Raw genomic sequence first — 23150 nt, forward strand, 5'->3', positions numbered from 1 at the left:
TCATTCATTCATTTAATCCACACTTACCGAATGTCTACCGTGTGCAGCCCAGGTACTCTGTATTTATTATTTCATTTAGTTTGCAAAAGGAAGCAAAATTATCTACATTTCACAGCTGAAGAACCAAGCCCAAGAGGTTTTCTACAACATGGCAAGGTCGTCCAGTTAGCAAAAAGCAGAGCCAGTGTGAATACAGGTCAGTTAAAACGAAGACAGTCATTACTTCTGTTCCATACTGTCCAACAGAGCAGTCTGTCTGGAGACCCCAGGTTTAGAAAGTATTTAGGGATTTCATCATTTTCCAGGAAAAACTCAAATGGAGACGTCTTTGTTCATTTTTTGAAATCCTCATATGTCTGTCTCCGGAGTGAGGGAGCTGGGGAATTTGTGGCTTTTTGCTCTCATTCTCCACATGTACCTGCCCATGCATTTCAACCTGCCCTCGATAGAGGGATATTTGCTGCTGGTGTGCAGCAAACTCAGCCCGGTAATTTGCATCTGCCATGTGCAAAGCCCCGTGCCAGTGCCATGAGAGCTCAGAAGATGTGTAAATAGGACCCAGGACTCAAAGAACCACACACTCTTTCAAACCAATGAATTAATCAAAAGAGAGGACAGAACAGGGCTGTGTTAGGCATGGCGTTAGCCAGACTGAAGGTTCCCAAACAGAACATTTGTGAAGGCCTCTCTCAACTCCTGTCTGGTGCCTGGCAGAACTGGGGTACCCTCTTCCTCTGTTCTTATTTTCTCATGAACGGACTTAAACCAGACTTTCATGCCCGCCACTCCAAGGAAACCACCCGGCAATGTCACCAGTGACCTCCACAACCAACGGTCATTCTCAGCTTCACTTTACTTGACCTATCAAGCAGCCACTTAAAACTAAAGTATTGCAATTCACATAGACTGCATGTATGTTGGAAATGATCTACAGAGAGCATATATTATTTTTTATAAAAATTATTTTTAAAGGGCTAAAGCAATAGATGAAGATTCTTTTCAAGAAAATCGCAAAATTCGAAAGGGCAGAACAGTTTCCTATGATTTAATCTAGCTAAAGGGGATAGCTGAGCCAAAGCCTGGGATGGGGAAGAAAAGTGAAGCAAAGACTGACTTAGAACACTACAAGGAATGGGGTGTGATGAAGACAGTCAGAAGGGACCAACAACCTATTCTCTGTGTAAGCTGGGTTCCTTTAGTTGGAGATTTCCTGCAAGGAGAATAGATTCCTATCCAGTAAAGGTGCTATATCTAAAGGATGGTCTATTTCAAAGAGATCTACTTCTTGTGCAGAGTATCAGTGTTCTTGAAACAAGGACATCTCACTTCTGGCTCCAGAATTTGCCAAAGTAAAGGGAGCTCATCAGTAATTGTTTCTTAAATTTACAGAGGACCTTTCTCCAATGAGCTTCAATGGCTTTTAGCCAGTGAAAATACTAAATTTTCTCTCACGACGTCCCTGCAAAGGAAGTAGAAAATGGAGAACTGAGGTGAACTTCACTTGCCAGAAGTTCCTCCAACAGCAGAATATAAAGACTGTAATAGCTTTCCCTTTATTTCAGCCCTCTAATATCACTAAGGGGTGACAAATGTGGCACCCATGCTGTCACTCACCCTGTGTATGCCCATGAGCCGTTACTGAAAACATGGCACTCTTTCCCACTGAACCCAGACTCAACTGCAGAATCCTTCTCAACACAATGCTCTAAGCAGCTACTACCAATAGATAAGTGAATGCATGGGGAAAGGACATACAAGGACACTCATGCAAGGACAAAACCCAGCAGAACAGAATGGGATAAGAATTTAACGCCTGGGACTTCCCTGGTGGTGCAGTGGATAAGACTCCGCACCCCCAATGCAGGGGGTCTGGGTTCAATCCCTAGTCAGGGAACTAGATCCCACATGCATTCTGCAACTAAGTGTTTGTATGTCACAACTAAGGAGCCCAAGTGCCGCAACTAAGGAGCCAGTGAGCCGCAACTAAGGAGCCCACGTGCCACAACTAAGGAGATGCAAGCCGCAACTAAGATCTCACACAACAAAACAAACAAACAAACAAACAAACAAATAAATAAACGAATTTAACACTTTTTCCACTTGCTTTAGGTACAGGTTATGTCCTATGTTCAAGATATCAAATGTAGCTCATATATTAAACATTCTGTACATTCTTCCCTAAAAGTACTTTGTTAATATGTATAAAGTAAGATACATTTTAAAGTATACATTCATATATACATTGTATAGTTTTGTGGACCTTTGTACAACACTAACAAGGTATGGGTTGGTACACGTATGATGCCTGCCAAAGTTTCTGGGGGCAAAAAGTACACCTACTCACTATGAAAATTTAGGTTTTCCACATACAGGAATGAAATTCAAATTAATGTTAACTATAATAATAAAAATAAATGTTAATATTAACTCAGCACCTACTATGAGTCTGACCCTACATTAAATGCTTTAATTCTAATCCTCACAATAATCGTATGAGAAAAGAACTATTCTTATTCCAATTTTATTGATGAGAAAACTGAGGCTTAGAGAGTTTAAGGTTACAGAATTATTGAGTGGAAGCAAGGTTGGAGAGTTCAAGCTCTAATCACTAGGCATACCTTCCTCCTAAAATTATCTTGATAAGATTATATTTAAAGGCTGTTTCCACATTGACAAAATGAGGCATAGTATATTTAAAATTTCAAAAGCCCTAGTATTTAAGTTAAAAGATGACAGCACCCTTCTTGGGTTTTCAAGGCTGTAAGGTGTAAACTTTGTCTTAGGTTCAATTTGTAGAAATGAAAAACACAGATCACACGTAACACCCAGGCCTCATCATTTTGTCCATTAAGGAAGCAAGCTCTTCTAACACAGATATTTGGAAAGGGGAGTATCCACACATAAATGAGGGCTGCTAGAGATTTACATGAGGAGGCTCTGGGATAGGAAAAACAAGTTCAAGTTCAGTTCAAGAAACAAGGACAAGGGCAAATCAGTGCGAGGAAGTGAAAGAAAGCCAGTGTGGCTAGAGTACAGAGAACCAATGTCACCTGGCAATGGTGGATGAGAATTTAAACGAAAATGACTCCAGAAGACCAAGTCTTTCAGCCAAGGTTGTACCCTAAGTTTATGCATTTAGTGCCCCTTCCCTGTCACCTCACAAGCTCCAAACAGCAAAAATATATAAAAATATAAACATGTAGGGTTTTTTTTTTTGCTATGTCTGTGTGATTTGGAAAAAAACAAAACAAAACAAGATTCAATCTCATGGATAAGACACAAAATAGAAATGCATAAGATACTGCAGACAGAGGCATCCAGGAGTCCTACTTCAGTGGGCTAATGAAGCTACAAATATCCCCAGGAAAAGGCTGGGATCTGAGCTAGCTTATCGCTGGAAACCAGAGAATGTGGAGGGGGAAGCCCCACACCATGATGAAAGGAGGCTTTAACAATCTGCCTATCCAGATTGATGGTGGGATGCAGACAGTCTCACAACCAGGACCTGGCCATGCTGCACGCTGGCCTGGTGGTGGCTCTTATATACTCCTGGTTGATGTGGAACAGAGGCCCCAGCTGCAAATATCAGACTTGGCTCTGGGCTGGGGTCATCAGAGGTAGGAAGCAGGTCATAGAAAATCACAGGTGAGTGCAGAGAAAGGACACAGGGAAAGCAGGCTCAAGATGGCGCCCTAAACTGTAATTCCAAAGTATGTGAGAAAAACTAGCATTAAGGAAGATGGTCAATAAACTTAACATCAGACTTATCTCCTCCAGATGGAATGAACCTAAAAATGACTTTAATCTGGAGCTTTAAAAACAAGTCGGTTTTTGCACAGATTATCTTCATTGGTTATATTTGAACATTCCTCAAATTAAATAAATCATATAAATCTTGAAGTTTTAAATGGTGAACTTGTACCTTCCAGCAAAGTGACTGGAAACACAGCATGGTCGCTACATTTAGCATCCAAGAGACCCCTGGATATGGCTGTGTTCCCTAAGAGCCATGAAGTAAGAACTTCCAAGGTCCCTGTATCACTGTGGCACGTTCAGAAACTAAAAGAGTCTTGGGACAGCGTGTGGTGTGGGATGGACCTGGATTGCCGAGGTAGACAACACAGAGGGAGAAGCTGAGCCAGTCCTGCGACCGAACACCTTTCTTTGACAGAAGGATGGGAAAGTGGATTGAATAAGAAAATGGTTCCTGAAAATTAAACCTGGCTTTATAACTAGACTCAGGCTAAAGCTGGAATGAACTTATTAAAGTCTCCATCTTCTCTGGCACAGAGGGAAAATAAGTGTTTGTGTGTATAAAGCAACATTACATGCAAATTAAAGTGAGAGATCCTAAATATAAAAGATGACCAATTGACGAATGAACGGCTGAGTGACCAACCCATTCTAAGTCAGAAAAAAGGTGAGGCCTCAAGCACATTCCTCTTACTCTTTATGATGTAACCTCAAAAATAAAAGCTCTGTGAAAACCAACTCAATCAATTTCAAATAACACATCAAAAAAAAGTTTCTATGGTATTCAGTCCTAGAATTTCATTCATTGCACTGCTCCAGTTGCTATGGTGTTATAAGCACTGGCTGTTTGAATGAATCATGTGTTCTCCCTTTATCCAAGGAGGACATGGCAACAGGTGCTACTAAGTGCAAAGGACTGGGGGAAGATCACATACTAGGCTCTAATCCCAACCAGATTTTTGGCTTAGGGAGAGAAACACCTCCGTGGAAAGCTGCCAAAGTGGGTGAGATTAGCTACCCTCATGAAACTAGAACTCCCACGGAGCCATGATACGTTAGCCAAGGAGTAACCTTAGTCATTTTTTTTTAATCCCAGAAGGAAGTGATAACAGTGATGAAAAAATTGTTCTTCCCAACCCCTCAGGGGAGACCTTGGAGAGGTCCCCAAACGCCCCTATGGCAAAATCTAATTGGTCTAGAATTATAGATTCTAATGCCATGAAGCAGTGTTGAGAGGTGGCAAGCTCCCTGTCCCAGGCAACGTTGGAAGCGGAAGACCCGTGGTGATGCGTCATAAATGTGTGGACTTGCCTGAGGTGGGAGGCTGCTTGACTGTTGCTTCCAATCTGGAACCAAGGACTCAGAGCCAATTTAGGCCAGTGCGTCCCATGGAGTAAAGGCAAGGCCAACCCAGCCAGCAGACACTGAAAAGGCTCCGAGACCACTTCGGTTGTAAACCCACAGCTTTTGGGCAGCCCACTCTCTTTTGACGTAACTGAAGGTTAAAGAATTATAATAACTAATGTGTATTTACTGCCATGGATCTAAAACCAGCAAATTCTGCTAACAGAGATTTTTTTAGAAAGGAAATCAAGGAGCAACATATAATTAGCTGAGAGTTATTTAGGAGTTAATTATTCAGTCCTTTGTTTCACTTCCTTCTTCTTCCTACATGATTCCTGTTGACCACTTCTCTGTTGACTTGCTTCCCTTGCCCGTTAGAGAAGTAAAGCAGGTGAGACCCAAAGTTATAACGGGGCATTCTGTGGTTGGAAGCTGTCATAAAAGGTTTGGTAAAGTGAAGGAAGAAGAGGGCGTGAGGATATTATAATCACTGAAAAAGTGATTGTTAGCTTTTTTGTTTTGGTTAGTAGGGTATAAAGGAAAGTGTGGGCTCTGGACTCAAACAGAATGAGCTTTGGTTTCTTGTTTCTGCCACTTAATAGACTAGCTATGTGTCCTTGGGCAGATAATTCAGTTGGTCTGACTCAGCTTCCTCACAGAGAAAACAGGAATATCAATATCTGTGTTGGAGGACAGTTGCAGCGATTGAGTAGAATAATCCAAAGAGACAAATATATTTCTTCCCATCCAGTAGGCTCTTGAGCTGCATTATTAAAATTATCTAAAATTTACTCTTCTTAGATAATTAAGATATGACTAAAAGCAAATGCTCTTAAACTGAGAAGCAGGAGTGCCCAAGTAAACGTACAGATTTTAATCTGCAAACTTCTTGATTTAAATTTGCATCTTAATATTTGCATTAAACTTTACCTGTCGACTTCCCTGCTTGGAAGAGCAACTACTTGTGCTCCTTGAAGGTGAGGCCAATTTGGGGGACACCCCAAGGCTCTTCTCATCACTCATCATGAACGGCAGGTCCTTGGCCTTGATGGAGTCAAAATGCCATAGAAGACAGTGGAGCACAGAGTATGGCAGTCCGACACGAGCAGGTGGCTCAGCTTTTATCCGATATGTTTTAAAAGCATTTTGGATGACCCAGAGGAAATCCCTAAAACAAAAAGAAAAGAATTAGAGAGAAGGTACAAGGCATCAGACATCATCTATAATTAGCACTGATTGCCCACAAGTGGTTTCTCTACGCTACAGATTACAGAGCCACGATGGTTACTCACATCAGGGGCTGTGAAGGAAAAGACACATTATACCTATCTCTTATTGGAAATTACGTATAGGCGGTTTTTCGTGTAACTTTGCAATATAATAGGCTTAAGAACGTGAGTGAGAAAATTTGAGTCCAGACACATACAAAATCTGTACTATAAAAAGCATCCCAAACCACGAGATACCACTTCATACCAACCCTGATAGATACAATCAAAAAACTGAAAAATAACAAGTGTTGGAAGAAACTGCAACCTTTAGGCATTGCTGCTAGGAATGCAAAATGGTGTAGCCGTAGTTGAAAACAGTTTGGCAGTTTTTAAAAAGTTAAACATAGAATTATCGTATGATTCAGCAACTCCACTCCAAGGTATATACCCGAAAGAACTGAAAACAAGTAGTCTAACAAAAACTTGTACAAGAATGTTCACCACAATGCTATTTATTCACAACAGTCAAAGGTAGAAACAACCCAAATGTCCATCCACTGATGCATGGATAAACTACATATGGTATACATGCTATGGTCTGGATGTTTACACCTCCCCCCTAACTGCCACCTCCACCCAGATTCATATGTTGAAATCCTAGTGCCCAATGAGATAGTATTAGGAGGTGGGGCCTTTGGGAGGTGTTAGGTCCTGAGGGCAGAGCCCTCATGAATGGCATTACTGCCCTTATGAAAGAGATCCCAGAGCTTCCTGGCCCCTCCCACCATGGGAGGGTACTGTGATAAGCCTGCCACCCGAAGAGGGCCCTCTGACCATGCTGGCATACTCATCTTGGACTTCTAGCCTCCAGCACTGTGAGGAATAAATTTCTGTTGCTTATAAGCCACCCAGACTGTGCTATTTTGTTATAGCAGCCCAAACAGACTAAAACAGCATATTCACACAGTGGACTATTATTCACTTCTGTTATACATGCTATAACATAAATGAACCTTGAAAACATTATGCTAAATGAAAGAAGCCAGAAACACAAAAAAACACATAATGTATGTTTCTATTTATATGAAATATCCAGAGTGGGCAAATCCATTAGAGACAGAAGGCCAATTAGTGGTTGCCAGGGGCTGGGGGATTTGAGGAATGGAGTCTAGCTATGGGGTTTCCTTTAATGGTGATTAAAATGTTCTGGAACTAGATAATGGTAATGGTTGTACAGCATTGTGAAAGTGCTAAATGTCACTGAATTGTACACTTGAAAGTGGTTAAAAAGTTAATTTTATGGTATGCATTTTACTAATTAATTTTAAAAAAATCCCTTTCTGGTTTCTTGGGGGATAGAGGTGGGTAATTTGTTCTACCAAAGGTTTCTGGAGACATCTTATAAAAAAAAAACTATAACATGATGTGACAGAAACTATATGGGGGAAAGCAGAATTTTCCATACCATCTATTAGCATATTAGTAATTAAATCAATGATCATTTGTTGAGTCCATACTACTTACTGCCAAGCACTATATATTTCCCACACACAGTGTCTCATTTAATCAAAGTCTGATGGGATGGGTATTATCTGCATTTCACAGAGGAGAAAGCCAAGTTTCTGAGAAGTTAAGTCAGTTGCCTAGTCATGAAGCTGGCGAGAGACTGAATCCAGGCTAGGTCCCAGGCCTTTAAGCTTGGTGCTGGAAATGAACATGCCTTGATGGCCAGGTCTGGTGATAACAGCTACTGCCCCATCTTTGGGACCTAAGAGAACTCAGGAGCTGAACTAGGAAGACTCAGGAGGGAGCACATCATAAGCCAGCTTTGAAGAGGCAATGCCGCATTCTCTCTACAGCACAGCATGGATCTCCAAGATGGCGAGGATTTCTGGTGGGGAAGGGGATTGACCAGGGCATTGGCAGAGACCCCTTTATGAAACTGAGTCTCTCTGCTGACTTTATGATTAACCTCTCTATCCAAAACTTTATTCCCTTTCTTGTTTTGCAGCTGTGCCTCCTCAGCAGTGAGCAGCATCAAAGTGACAAAGCGAGAGCCTGTGGAGCCTTCTCAGGACAGACCCCACTCCCCATGTCCTCTGCCTGCCTCTTGTTTATACCGAAAAGCTTAGGCTCCCAGGCCTCCCCTGAGTATCAAAAGGCTGGCTCAAGAGTTAGTGATTAGGAAATGTGAAGATGTAGAAACGAAGAATAGCTGCTGTGACAGGAAACTGGTAACAATTTAGACCATAAATCAGCAGTCGCTGAACTCCCGGCTCCTTGAAAGATATAAAGGCCTGACACACATTCCTGAGTTGTTTCTACAGGAAGCAGACCCTCACCAGATGAAAACTGCTGACCTTAAGCACGGAGACCCCAGGCCAGTTGAAACTGGAAGATGGACGATGCTCAGAACTTCCCCTTGATGCCAACCAATCCGAGGATTCTGCACGAGCTGCTCATGCATGCTGCAGCCCCGTCACTCACACTGTCTTTAAGACCTTTGTCTCCTAACTGGCGGCTTGGAGATGGTCTTAAGACATTAGTCTACGCCTTCCCAGATTGCCAGCCTCCTGAATAAAGCAACTTTTCCTTTTCCACCAACACTTATCTCTTGAGTACTGGCCTTTGGAGCAGCGAGCAGCCGAACTTGGTACCTGCCTCATCTGGTTACATTTACAAGTAGTTGGCTGGGCTGCCACCCCTGTAGCTCTTTAGGGGTGAACCACTTCCTTTACCCACAGCCCTGAGTTAAGGGTGACTAACATGTTTAGGTTTTGCCTTCAGACTTTTATTTGACACACTAAGTAAATGCTACAACTTTCCCAAGCATGTTAACAACAATAAAAAAAAAGTTTTATATCTAATTCATTTGGTTCTCAGTGTTCACATAGTCTAATTTTAAAAGAAGGATGTTATACAGCTGTCCAGGAACCAGCTAGTTAAATATTATATCAAACTTTTGGTTAATTATTAAGTACTCAAGTCTCCTATGCCTTTCACTAACACTTCTTAAATAATGAGCATGCTAAGGCCATAAACTAAAACCAAGACAATGCAGAGAAATAACAAAATCTCAGAAAATAAAATTAAGGTACCTGTAGGCATAGAACTCAATTCCCATGTTGCTTTCTATAGAACCACCCCCCCTCTGCCACACTCACACACAAATCTCTGTATTCAGAGTACTGAATCCAACAATAAATAAGACTAAAAGCAAACCAACACCAGCATCTTCGTAAAGTTAGCTTTACTTATGAGGCATGACTAATTGTACCTGAAATTAGAAGCAAATGCATTCTAGTTAAAAACTGCCAAGAGCGGCTGTTAAGCTATATTCATAGTTTGTTTAATAGCAGTGTTGGCGGTTGCTGTTTAAGAAAGAGAAAAAAGGAAACACCTGATGGAAACCCCAAATGATGAAATGTCTGTGGGGACAGCCATTGCTATGACAATCGGTTCCACAGTGAATGAGGAATACCAACAAAGGGACTCTGCTTGTGTGTGGAAGGTTTTTGTTTTGTTTTGTTTCAAGGCTGAGATTCTGATAATGAGAGCATGGGGTTGAGAGGTGGTGTATGACATGTGCAGAAGGGATAAAAAAAGAGCATTTGGGCCATAAAGTAAGAGTCACGGGAATTCTGAAACTGTGTCAGAACAGAAACACCATAATCCTCTCCTAGAGGCAGTTGATTAAAAGAATGATCGTCATCTTTTAACCCTGCCAAATTTCACTTCACAGGCAACGGACAGGAAGGCCAGGGCTGTGAATAGGCTAAATCCCATACTCATTTAAATTGGTACTTTGAGTTAAGGCCTCTGAAGGTACCACCTGCTGTGACTTCTGGGAAAAGAAAGGGTGAGAATCTACAGCCCTTCCCACATCCATCACCAGATGAGTTTAAGATTATGCATAGGGAAATATATCTCTTTCATCCCCCAGAACCTTCCTGCCTAGCTTCATCAGAAATTCAGTCAAAATTACCAGGGGCAGCTTAAACGGCAAAAGAATTCAAATTCTAGGGAAAGGATATGCTTAAAACAGGGCGGCAGCAGTAGCCCAAGACTAAGGTACTGGAGAAGTAAGGCAGTCACGTGGAATGAGGCATCTATTGTGTCCAACCTAGGGGACCCTGCAGGCTGGCCTGGGGGCATCACCACAGTAAAGACCTTGACGGGAGTCCTCAGAGGACCCTGACAAAGGGGAGTCACATGGAAGTCTGGTGTCGTCTACTCCAATTAGCTGACTAAGTAAAATGGCAAAGAGAAAGCCCTGCAGGGAGACAGACTCTAGCCAGGGGCCAGGCCATGGATCCAGGGGTGTAGTAGATCATAAAGCAGGTACACATGAAAGACCCTTGGTGCTTTCACCCCTCCCAGTGACCCTTCCATGCACAACCTCTAACTCGAGAGGATTACTGCTTTGAACAAAATACAACAGTTTCCCTGCTCACAGACTGAACAACCTAAGGTCAATAATTTATTTCCTCCTTTATTTTTCACTGAGGCATAACTTACATACAGTAAAGTGAACAACTCCTTTTTTTTTTTTTTTGGTAACATCTTTATTGGAGTTTAATTGCTTTACAATGGTGTGTTAGTTTCTGCTTTATAACAAAGTGAGTCAGTTATACATATACATATGTTCCCATATCTCTTCCCTCTTGGATCTCCCTCCCTCCCACCCTTCCTATCCCACCCCTCTAGTTGGTCACAAAGCACAGAGCTGATATCCCTGTGCTATGCGGCTGCTTCCCACGAGCTTTCTATTTTATATTTGGTATTGTATATATGTCCATGCCACTCTCTAACTTTGTCCCAGATGACCCCTCCCCCTCCCCACATCCTCAGGTCCATTCTCTAGTAGGGCTGTGTCTTTATTCCCATCTTGGCCCTAGGTTCTTCACAACTTTTTTTTTTTTTAAGTTCCATATATATGTGTTAGCAGACGGTATTTGTTTTTCTCTTTCTGACTTACTTCACTCTGTATGACAGACTCTAGGTCCTTCCACCTCACGACAAATAACTCAGTTTCGTTTCTTTATATGGCTGAGTAACAATCCATTGTATATATGTGCCACATCTTCTTTATCCATTCATCTCTCAATGGACACACAGGTTGCTTCCATGTCCTGGCTACTGTAAATAGAGCTGCAATGAACATTGTGGTACATGACTCTCTTTGAATTATGGTTTTCTCAGGGTATATGCCCAGTAGTGGGATTGCTGGGTCGTATGGTAGTTCTATTTTCAGTTTTTTAAGGAACCTCCATACTATTCTCCATAGTGGCTGTATCAATTTACATTCCCACCAACAGTGCAAGAGGGTTCCCTTTTCTCCACACCCTCTCCAGCATTTATTATTTGTAGATTTTTGATGGTGTCCATTCTGACTGGTGTGAGATGATATCTCATTGTAGTTTTGATTTGCATTTCTCTAATGATTAATGATGTTGAGCATTCTTTCATGTGTTTGTTGGCACTCTGTATATATTCTTTGGAGAAATGTCTATTTAGGCCTTCTGCCCATTTTTGGATTGGGTTGTTTCTTTTTTTGATATTGAGCCATATGAGCTGCTTGTAAATTTTGGAGATTAATGCTTTGTCAGTTACTTCATTCACAAATATTTTCTCCCATTCTGAGGGTTGTCTTTTCCTCTTGTTTCTGGTTGCCTTTGCTGTACAAAAGCTTTTAAGTTTCATTAGGTACCATTTGTTTATTTTGTTTTTATTTCCATTTCTCTAGGAGGTGGGTCAGAAAGGATCTTGCTGTGATTTATGTCATAGAGTGTTCTGCCTATGTTTTCCTCTAAGAGTTTGATAGTGTCTGCCCTTACACTTAGGTCTTTAATTCATTTGGAGTTTATTTTGGTGTATGGTGTTAGGAAGTGTTCGAATTTCATTCTTTTACATGTAGCTGTCCAGTTTTCCAAGCACCACTTATTGAAGAGGCTGTCTTTTCTCCATTGTATATTCCTGCCTCCTTTATCAAAGATAAGGTGATCATATGTTTGTGGGTTTATCTCTGGGCTTTCTATCCTGTTCCATTGATCTATATTTCTGTTTTTGTGCCAGTACCATACTATCTTCATTACTATAGCTTTGTAGTATAGTCTTAAGTCAGAGAGCCTGACTCCTCCAGCTCCGTTTTTCTTTCTCAAGATTGCTTTGGCTATTCGGGGTCTTTTGTGTTTCCATACAAATTGTGAAATTTTTTTGTTCTAGTTCTGTGAAAAATGCCAGTGGTAGTTTGATAGGGATTGCACTGAATCTGTGAGTCGCTTTGGGTAGTATAGTCATTTTCACAATGTTGATTCTTCCAATCCAAGAACATGGTATATCTCTCCTTCTATTTGTATCATCTTTAATTTCTTTCATCAGTGTCTTATAATTTTCTGCACACAGGTCTTTTGTCTCCTTAGGTAGGTTTATTCCTAGGTATTTTATTCTTTTTGTTGCAATGGTAAATGGGAGTGTTTTCTTAATTTCACTTTCAGATTTTTCATCATTACTGTATAAGAATGCAAGAGATTTCTGTGCATTAATTTTGTATTCTGCTATTTTACTGCAATTCATTGATTAGCTCTAGTAGTTTTCTGGTAGTATCTTTAGGATTCTCTACATACAGTTTCATGTCATCTGTAAACAGTGACAGCTTTACTTCTTTTCCACTTTGGATTCCTTTTATTTCTTTTTCTTCTCTGGCAGCTATGGCTAAAACTTCCAAAACTATGTTGAATAATAGTGGTGATAGTGGGCAACCTTGTCTTGTTTCTGATCTTAGTGGAAATGGTTTCAGTTTTTCACCATTGAGGACGATGTTGGCTGTGGGTTTGTCATATATGGCCTTTATTATGTTGGGGAAAGTTCCCTCTATGCTACATTCCGGAGGGTTTTTATCATAAATGGGTGTTGAATTTTGTCAAAAGCTTTCTCTGCATCTATTGAGATGATCATAGGGTTTTTCTCCTTCAATTTGTTTATATGGTGTATCACATTGATTGATTTGCGTATATTGAAGAATCCTTGCATTCCTGGGATAAACCCCACTTTATCATGGTGTATGATCCTTTTAATGTGCTGCTGGATTCCGTTTGCTAGTATTTTGTTGAGGATTTTTGCATCTATGTTCATTAGTGATATTGGCCTGTAGTTTTCTTTCTTTGTGAAATCTTTGTCTGGTTTTGGTATCATGGTGATGGCGGCCTCGTAGAATGAGTTTGGGAGTGTTCCTCCCTCTGCTATACTTTGGAAGAGTTTGAGAAGGACAGGTGTTTAGCTCTTCTCTAAATGTTTCATAGAATTCGCCTATGAAGCCATCTGGTCCTGGGCTTTTGTTTGTTGGAAGATTTTTCATCACAATTGCAATTTCAGTGCTTGTGATTGGTCTGTTCCTATTTTCTATTTCTTCCTGGTTCAGTCTCAGAAGGTTTTGCATTTCTAAGAATTTGCCCATTTCTTCCAGGTTGTCCATTTTATTGGCATATACTTGCTTGTAGTAATCTTTCATGATGCTTTGTATTTCTGCAGTGTCAGTTGTTACTTCCCCTTTTTCATTTCTAATTCTATTGATTTGAGTCTTCTCCCTTTTTTTCTTGATGAGTCTGGCTAAGGGTTTATCAATTTTATCTTCTCAAAGAACCAGCTTTTACTTTTATTGATCTTTGCTATTGTTTCCTTCATTTCTTTTTCATTTATTTCTGATCTGATCTTTATGATCTTTCCTTCTGCTAACTTTGGGGGGTTTTTTGTTCTTCTTTCTTTAATTGCTTTAGGTTTAAGGCTAGGTTGTGTATTTGAGATGTTTCTTGTTTCCTGAGGTAGGACTGTACTGCTATAAACTTCCATCTTAGAACTGCTTTTGCTGCATCCCATAGGTTTGGGGTCGTAATGTTTTCACTGTCATTTGTTTCTAGGTATTTTTTAATTTCCTCTTTGATTTCGTCAGTGATCTCTTGGTTATTAAGTAGTGTGTTGTTTAGCCTCCGTGTGTTTGTATTTTTTACAGATTTTTTTCCTGTAATTGATATCTAGTCTCATAGCTTTGTGATCAGAAAAGATACTTGATAGGATTTCAATTTTCTTAACTTTACCAAGGCTTGATTTGTGACCCAAGATACGATCTATCCTGGAGAATGTTCCATAAGCACTTGAGAAGAAAGTGTATTCTGTTGTTTTGGGATGGAATGTCCTATAAATAGCAATTAAGTCCATCTTGTTTAATGTATTATTTAAAGCTTGTGTTTCCTTATTTATTTTCACTTTGGATGATCTGTCCATTGGTGAAAGTGGGGTGTTAAAGTCCCCTACTATGATTGTGTTACTGTTGATTTCCGCTTTTACGGCTGTTAGTATTTGCCTTATGTATTGAGGTGCTCCTATGTTGGGTGCATTAATATTTACAATTGTTATATCTTGGGTTGATCCCTTGATCATTCGGTAGTGTCCTTTTTTGTCTCTTGTAATAGTCTTTGTTTTAACCTATTTTGTCCGATATGAGAATTGATACTCCAGCTTTCTTTTGATTTCCATTTGCATGGAATATCATTTTCCATCCCTCACTTTCACTCTGTATGTGTCCCTAGGTCTGAAGTGGGCCTCTTGTAGACAGCATATATATGAGTCTTGATTTTGTATCCATTCAGCCAGTCTATGTCTTTTGGTTGGAGCATTTAATCCATTTACATTCAACGTAATTATCAATATGTATGTTCCTATTAGCATTTTCTTTATTGCCTTGGGTTTGTTATTGTAGGTCTTTTCCTTCTCTTGTGTTTCCTGCCTAGAGACATTCCGTTACCATTTGTTGTAAAGCTGGTTTTGTGGTGCTGAATTCTCTTAGCTTTTGCTTGTCTGTAAAGGTTTTAATTTCTCTGTCAAATCTGAATGAGATCCTTGCTGGGTAGAGTAATCTTGGTTGTAGGTTTTTTCCCTTTCATCACTTTAAACATGTCTTGCCACTCCCTTCTGGCTTGCAGAGTTTCTGCTGAAAGATCAGCTGTTAACCTTATGGGGATTCCATTGTATGTTGTTACTTTTCCCTTGCTGCTTTTAATATTTTTTCTTTGTATTTAATTTTTGATAGTTTGATTAATGTGTGCCTTGGCGTGTTTCTCCTTGTATTTATCCTGTATGGGACTCTCTGTGCTTCCTGGACTTGAATAACTATTTCGTTCCCTATATTAGGGAAGTTTTCAACTATAATCTCTTAAAATATTTTCTCAGTTCCTTTCTTTTTCTCTTCTTCTTCTGGAACCCCTATGATTCGAATGTTGGTGTGTTTAATGTTGTCCCAGAGGACTCTGAGACTGTCCTCAATTCTTTACATTCTTTTTTCTTTATTCTGCTCTGCAGTAGTTATTTCCACTATTTTATCTTCCAGGTCACTTATCCGTTCTTCTGCCTCAGTTATTCTGCTATTGATCCCTTCTAGAGAATTTTAATTTCATTTATTCTGTTGCTCATCACTGTTTGTTTGCTCTTTGGTTCTTCTTGGTCCTTGTTAAACGCTTCTTGTAGTTCTCTATTCTATTTCCAAGATTTTGGATCATCTTTACTATCATTATTCTGAATTCTTTTTCAGGTAGACTGCCTATTTCCTCTTCATTTGTTAGGTCTGGTGGGTTTTTACCTTGCTCCTTCATCTACTGTGTGTTTCTCTGTCTTCTCATTTTGCTTCTCAACTTACTGTGTTTGAGGTCTCCTTTTTGCAGGCTGCAGGGTCGTAGCTCCCGTAGTTTTTGGTGTCTGCCCCGAGTGGCTAAGGTTGGTTCAGTGGGTTGTGTAGGCTTCCTGGTGGAGGGGACTAGTGCCTGTGTTCTGGTGGATGAGGCTGTTTCTTGTCTTTCTGGTGGGCAGGTCCATTTCTGGTGGTGTGTTTTGGGGTGCCTGTGACCTTATTATGATTTTAGGCAGCCTCTCTGCTAATGGGTGGTGGGGTTGTGTTCCTTTCTTGCTAGTTGTTTGTCATAGGGTGTCCAGCACTGTAGCTTGCTGGTCGTCGAGTGGAGCTGGGTCTTGGCGTTGAGATGGAGTTTTGTGAGAGATTGTCACCATTTGATATTATGTGGAGCTGGGAGGTCTCTGGTGGGCCAATGTCCTGAACTTGGCTCTCCCACCTCAGAGGCCCAGCCCTGATGCCTGGCTGGAGCACCAAGAGCCTGTCATCCACATGGCTCAGAATAAAATGGAGAAAAAGAGAAAGAAAGAAAGAAAAAGATAAAATGAAATGAAATGAAATAAAATAAAGTTATTAAAATAAAAAATAATTATTAAAAAAATTTGAAAAGTAATAAAAAAAGAAAGAAAGAAGAGAGCAACCAAACCAAAAAACAAATCCACCAATGATAACAAGTGCTAAAAACTATACTAAAAGAAAGAAGAAAAAAAAAACAAACAGACAGACAGGACCCTAGGACAAATGGTAAACACAAAGCTATACAGTCAAAATCACACACAGAAGCATAAACATACACACTCACAAGAAGAGAAAAAGGGAAAAAATATATATATATCATTGCTCCCAAAGTCCACCTCCTCAATTTGGGATGATTCGTTGTCTATTCAGGTATTCCACAGATGCAGGGTACATCAAGTTGATTGTGGAGCCTTAATCCGCTGCTTCTGAGGCTGCTGGGAGAGATTTCCCTTTCTCTTCTTTGTTCGCACAGTTCCTGGGATTCAGCTTTGTATTTGGCCCTGCCTCTGCGTGTAGGTCGCCTGAGGGCATCTGTTCTTCGCTCAGATAGTTTGGGTTTAAAGGAGCAGCTGTTTCGGGGGCTCTGGCTCACTCAGGCCGGGGGGGAGGGAGGGGCACAGAGTGCGGGGTGAGCCTGCGGCGGCAGAGGCTAGCAGGACGTTGCACCGGCCTGAGGCGCACCGTGCGTTCTCCCGGGGAAGTTGTCCCTGGATCGCGGGACCCTGGCCATGGCGGGCTGCACAGGCTCCCAGGAGGGGAGATGTGGAGAGTGACCTGTGCTCGCACACAGGCTTCTTAGTGGCTGCAGTAGCAGCCTTAGTGTCTCATGCCTGTCTCTGGTGTCCACGCTGATAGCCGCGGCTCGTGCCTGTCTCTGGAGCTCGTTTAGGCGACGCTGCTAATCCCCTCTCCTCACGCACCAGGAAACAAAGAGGCAAGAAAAAGTCTCTTGCCTCTTTGGCAGCTCCAGACTTTTTCCCGGACTCCCTCTCTGCTAGCCGTGGCGCACTAGCCCCGTTCAGGCTGTGTTCACGCCGCCAACCGCAGTCTTCTCCCTGGGATCTGACCAAAGCCCGAGCCTCAGCTCCCAGCCCCGCCCGCCCTGGCAGGTGAGCAGACAAGCCTCTTGGACTGGTGAGTGCTGGTCAGCACCAATCCTCTGTGCGGGAATCTCTCCGCTTTGCCCTCCGCACCCCTGTTGCTGCACTCTCCTCCGTGGCTCCGAAGCTTCCCCCTTCCGCCACCCGCCGTCTCCGCCCGCGAAGGGGCTTCCTAGTGTGTGGAAACCTTTCCTCCTTCACAGTTCCCTCCCACTGCTGCAGGTCCCGTCCCTATTCTTTTGTCTCTGTTTATTCTTTTTTCTTTTGCCCTACACAGGTACGTGGGGAGTTTCTTGCCTTTTGGGAGGTCTGAGGTCTTCTGCCAGCGTTCAGTAGGTGTTTTGTAGGAGTTGTTCCACGTGTAGATGTATTTCTGATGTATTTGTGGGGAGGAAAGTGATCTCCGCATCTTACTCTTCCGCCATCTTGAAGCTCCCCATAAGTGAACAAATCTTAAGTGTACAGACAACTCTATGAAAGTTTACATTTTTCATTTGCAAATACTGACATAACCACCATATGGATTAAGAAACAGAGCAGTTGCAGCCTCCCCAGAAGGCTCCTCCACCCCCTGGCCATTGATCTGCCTGGTGGGGAGCTGGTCCTTCTGCTCCTGCAAGCAAGTACTTGTCAATGTGCCCCAGGGACAGAGAGCTGCGACTTCCCTGAGCTTTCAGGAACAGAAAGTATGACTGCTCTTGCGCCTTCTGCCTAATACAAGTGTTTGTTGCACAGCAGAACTCACTCTGGGACCTGCTCTCACTTAACAACCCGCCTGGTAGCCAAATCCAACAGGGATAAGAAGCTTGATGCATTTAGGTCTATTCAAAAATGCTCTTCTTGGGCCATTGAGATGAGCTGGGTCCTCTCTCACCACTGTCACCCACCTGGAGAAACAGCAGGGTCAGGCCCAGGTGAAAATGGGGCTCTAGTTACAAGTCCAATGGGCATAAGATGTGCAAACATATGCCATCCTGAGGCTCAGTTAGGGAAGAGAGAGCTCCTATTTCTACCAAGAATGGGGAAGAATAAAAGACCAAGGCACTGCCAAACATTTGGCAACAAAGGCTATTTTAAGACCTATTTTGGAAATTTTCACTAAGAAAAGAATACACAGTTTGGGAAAAGACACAAAGAAGACATACACATCAAGACCTATGTGCCTTCATGAAAAGATGGTCAACATCGCTAATTATTAGAGAAATGCAAGTCAAAACTACAATGAGGTATCACCTCACACTGGTCAGAATGGCCATCATTAAAAAGTTACAAACAACAAATGCTGGAGAGGGTGTGGAGCAAAGGGAACTGTCCTACACCGTTAGTGGGACTGTAAACTGATGCAGCCACTATGGAAAACAGCACAGAGGTTTCTCAAAAAACTAAAAATAGAACTACCATATGATCCAGCAATCCCACTCCTGGGCATATATCCAGACAAAACTATAATTCAAAAAGATACATGCACCCCTGTTTATAACAGCACTATTCACAATAGCCACGACATGGAAAGAACCAAAATGTCCATCAACAGAGGAATGGATAAAGAAGATGTGGTACATATGTACAATGGAATATTACTCAGCCAACAACAAAAAAATGAAATAATGCCATTTGCAGCTACATGGATGCAACTAGAGATTGTCATACTAAGTGAAGTAAGTCAGAAAGAGAAAGACAAACATCATATGATATCACTTTCATATGGAATCTAAAATATGGCACAAATGAACGTATCTACGCAACAGAAACAGACTCACAGACGTAGAGAGCAGACATGGTTGCCAACGTGGTGGGGGAGGGATGGACTGGGAGTTTGGGGTTAGTAGATACAAACTATTACATGCAGAATGGATGGACGACAAGGTCCTACTGTATAGCACAGGGACCTATGTTCAATACCCTGGGATAAACCATAATGGAAAATAATATAAAAAAGAATGTATATATGTGTAAAACTGAGTCACTTTGCTGCACAGCAGAAATTAACACAACATTGTAAATCAACTATACTTCAATTTAAAAAGAATTTTTTTAAAGACCTACGTGCCTTGGAAGGAGCAAGACTTAGGTTTGAACTGGCGCTCCTTAATTACAAACTCTGTGCACCTTGACAAATATATTAACCTCTCCAATCTTCAGGGTTTTGTTTTTTTGTTTTTTGTGTAGGAAATAGGGAATTGTGAGGATTAAATGAGAAAATGAGGATAAAAGTCCTGCCTTAAAGGGAGAAGACACTCAACGGATCTTACTTCCATTTCCTCCTCTCCCAGCTTCCTGAAAGTGGCGTACACACCAAAGATAAGATCCTCTACTCCTCTTGCAACCAAAAACAAATAAGCACTCTACAGAATTTTGAAACATTTTTGTCTTTCAATATATTAACATTTTCCAAAATCCATAACACAAGTGTGAACAGATATTTTAACTGTCAAAGCAGCATGCTTACTTTGGGACAAGACATAAATGCAGAAAGATTAAAACCGTGTAATTCACTGCCATTGGCTGCCCAAAAATGCAACTTAATATTAACTTGTAGGTTTGAAACAGCAGCATATAACATAACTATTTATTGATCTGTTAGGCCTGGGGGTCTGCACTCATACGCTCAGTCATGTTTTGCTTGAGAAACAGGTTTTGCTTCCAGCCTTGGAAACAACTCACATGAAGACCAGAGAGCATACAGTTCCCATTAGTTTAAAATTTCCCAGTAAGATATGTCAACTAAAGAAGGTCCCTTGCCACCCAGTTCAAGGATTAGCCACTGCAGTCATTGACCTTCAACACACGCTGAAAGGATTTTGGAACAGAATTAGGAATGAGTCACTCTGTGCTCTGGGAAAACTGGCAGAACAGGCCTTCAGATAGTTAGATATTTTATGCACTCAGTTTCTTGCATCTTCCCATAATTAGAAAAGTACTAAAACCATTAACTAAGACATATGTTCCTCGTGACTGGCAGTAACTTTCTACCAAGATGTGTGCTTGATTGCATGTACCCCTTCTCCAAAATCACATACCTACTGACCCGTGCCCCTAGCTCTTCAAAGCAGTTCCTCAGAGCTGAGAGGCTGTCTCCCAGGCTACAGTCCTCAGTAAGCCCCCAAATAAAACTGAAACTCATAGCTTTCACGTTGTACGTTTTTAATTCAGTCCACAAATATATAGGTAAATTATGTACTGAGGGGCTTCCCCAGTGGCACAGTGGTTAAGAATCCACCTGCCATTGCAGGGGGCAAGGGTTCGAGCCCTGGTCCAGGAAGATCCCACATGCCGCGGAGCAACTAAGCCTGTGCACCACAACTACTGAGCCTGCGCTCTAGAGCCCGTGAGCCACAACTACTGAAGCCTGCACGCTTACAGCCCATGCTCTGCAACAAGAGAAGCCATGGCGATGAGAAGCCCATGCACCACAATGAAGAGTAGCCCCCGCTCACTGCAACTAGAGAAAGCCCACGCGCAGCAACCAAGACGCAACGCAGCCAAAAATAAAATAAATTTATTTTTAAAAAAATTATGTACTGAATTAACACGAAAATATGTATAATGGAATAACCATTTCTGGTCTTCTTTGGTAAAGGAAAATTATTCAGATCCTCGATATACATCTTTTTGGAAATGATGCCCTCTGAAACACCTTGATTTCCAAAATGTTACATGATCAGAAGTAGGGCTTTGGTTATTTGGCTATTAGCTCCAAAATGATCAGAGGTTTCTGGAAGCTAGTTCTAACCCTGATGCCCTTGGACAGCTGGTCCTGGCCCTCTGTGTGAAATGTTGGCCAATCTGCATTAACAATCTGGACGGCTGGCCTGATCCTGGGGCTCTGACATCTGACTGTTCCTGGGGGATGAGTATTGAGGCTCAGAGGTAAACGATTCCCCACCCCCTCTCCCCTATGGGCAAAAACATAAACTATTTGCTGTTGTCTTCTCTCCCCTCTGGGAAGACGGGGGTCAAGAGGCCTAAAGATTCAAATGCTTACTCTGTCACACTGAAACAGAATATCCATTTCTACCCCCTCATGATCCATGCAAAGGGTGTTATATGCCCTTTGCAATCCATTTCTTCAGAGAGGAACAAGTTATTGCTCAGAGTTCAATCCAGCAACAGAAATGTATGGGAACACAGACGTGAAGTGTGGCAGCTTCCGTGAGACAAACAACTTGACAGTGACACCAGATTGTAAGTTTTGCTCAAACCATTTATTTACCACCACTGAGTGAACAGAATGAAAAGCCCAAAAATACTAGTCAGTCATTGCACAGAATCATAGAACCTCAGAGTGAATTCTAGCCCAACTTCTCATCCAAAGCAAGAATCCCTTCGGTAAATTGCTAGGTCATCCCTGCTTGACCATTTCCTATGTCAGAAACAGGGCAACCCATGTCATTTTTTGTTAAAGGAGGTTGTTTTTTGGTTTTTGGTTTTTTTTTGCAGTACACGTTGGAGAGCACAGGCTCTGGACGCGCAGGCTCAGCGGCCATGGCTCACGGGCCTAGCCGCTCTGCGGCATGTGGGATCTTCCCAGACCAGGGCACGAACCCGTGTCCCCTGCATTGGCAGGCGGACTCCCAACCACTGCGCCACCAGGGAAGCCCCTAAAGGTGGTTTTTCACTTAGAGTTGAACTTTGTCTCACTAGGACACATGGGTCCTAGATCTGCCCTCCATCACTACAGAGAACAAGATGAACCACTTCTTCCACCATAACCTGCATCAGAACTACCATCACTGCCACCTCCCACCCAGCAAATCTTTTCTTCTCCAGACCAAACAGTTACATTTTTCATCAGCCATTTCTTATTTGATCCTCATAATCACAGACATCCAACTCTGATTACACTTCAATTTGTCTATACTTTCCTGAAAACAGTGCCCAGATCTAAAGACAAGCTCCAGGTGTGGTCTGGGGATAGCAGGAAAGAAGGAAGCAATCCCCTTCCTTGCCTTATACACACTGCAGCTGTTATTATTGCCTCAGTTTGTCCTAGCTTTGGGGACACACACACCTCTTCCTAGCACTCACTGCCCTTACATCTAGGACTCTGATGTACATCTAGGACTCTGATGTGGTAGGAATTGTGGAGAAGCTGAGTTTCCTTTTTTCTGAGCAGGACTCCTTTACTTCCTTTAGCTGAAATTCAAGACTTGATGGTCCTCTATTATTATTGAATTACCTCATATTAGTTTTGACCCATGATTCCAGCCTGTCAAGGTATTTCTGGGGAGTGACTATCATTCTATGTGTTTGGCTGACTTTTCCTTTGTTTGCGGCATTCAGAGACTGCATAGGCATGTGAATTCTGTCCTCACCCAAGTAAATCATACAGGGAGATTTACTAAGAAGAGTGTCAAGGGCACTGAAGTTTTCTCCATAGCTTGATGATAATTTGTTCATTACTTAGCATTTCTGGGACCAAATCTGCCAACCCACTGCAAATCCCCATAACCATACAGTCATGTCTAATTTCTCCAAGTGTCCAGATCCACCTTCTTCAAAGTCTCATGGATCCTTGTTGAAAAGGCAGATTTTGGAAGCTCC

At 41.8% G+C, this 23150-nt stretch overlaps 1 protein-coding gene across 4 annotated transcripts in view; it reads right to left on the reverse strand.

Moving 5' to 3' along the window:
• Positions 1 to 23150, reverse strand: part of OSBPL3 (oxysterol binding protein like 3) — a 206175-nt gene that overhangs the window by 85129 nt on the left and 97896 nt on the right. For all 4 annotated transcript variants that reach the window (XM_079931187.1, XM_079931186.1, XM_079931188.1 and 1 more), the window contains one exon: positions 6028 to 6265. In XM_079931187.1, coding sequence (XP_079787313.1) covers positions 6028 to 6123 — 96 coding nt within the window. In that variant the 5' untranslated portion in view covers positions 6124 to 6265. The remainder of the gene's footprint in view (positions 1 to 6027; positions 6266 to 23150) is intronic.

The sequence above is a fragment of the Stenella coeruleoalba genome (genome assembly GCF_951394435.1).
Source record: "Stenella coeruleoalba genome assembly, chromosome: 9".
In the NCBI taxonomy this organism is placed as follows: Eukaryota; Metazoa; Chordata; class Mammalia; order Artiodactyla; family Delphinidae; genus Stenella; species Stenella coeruleoalba.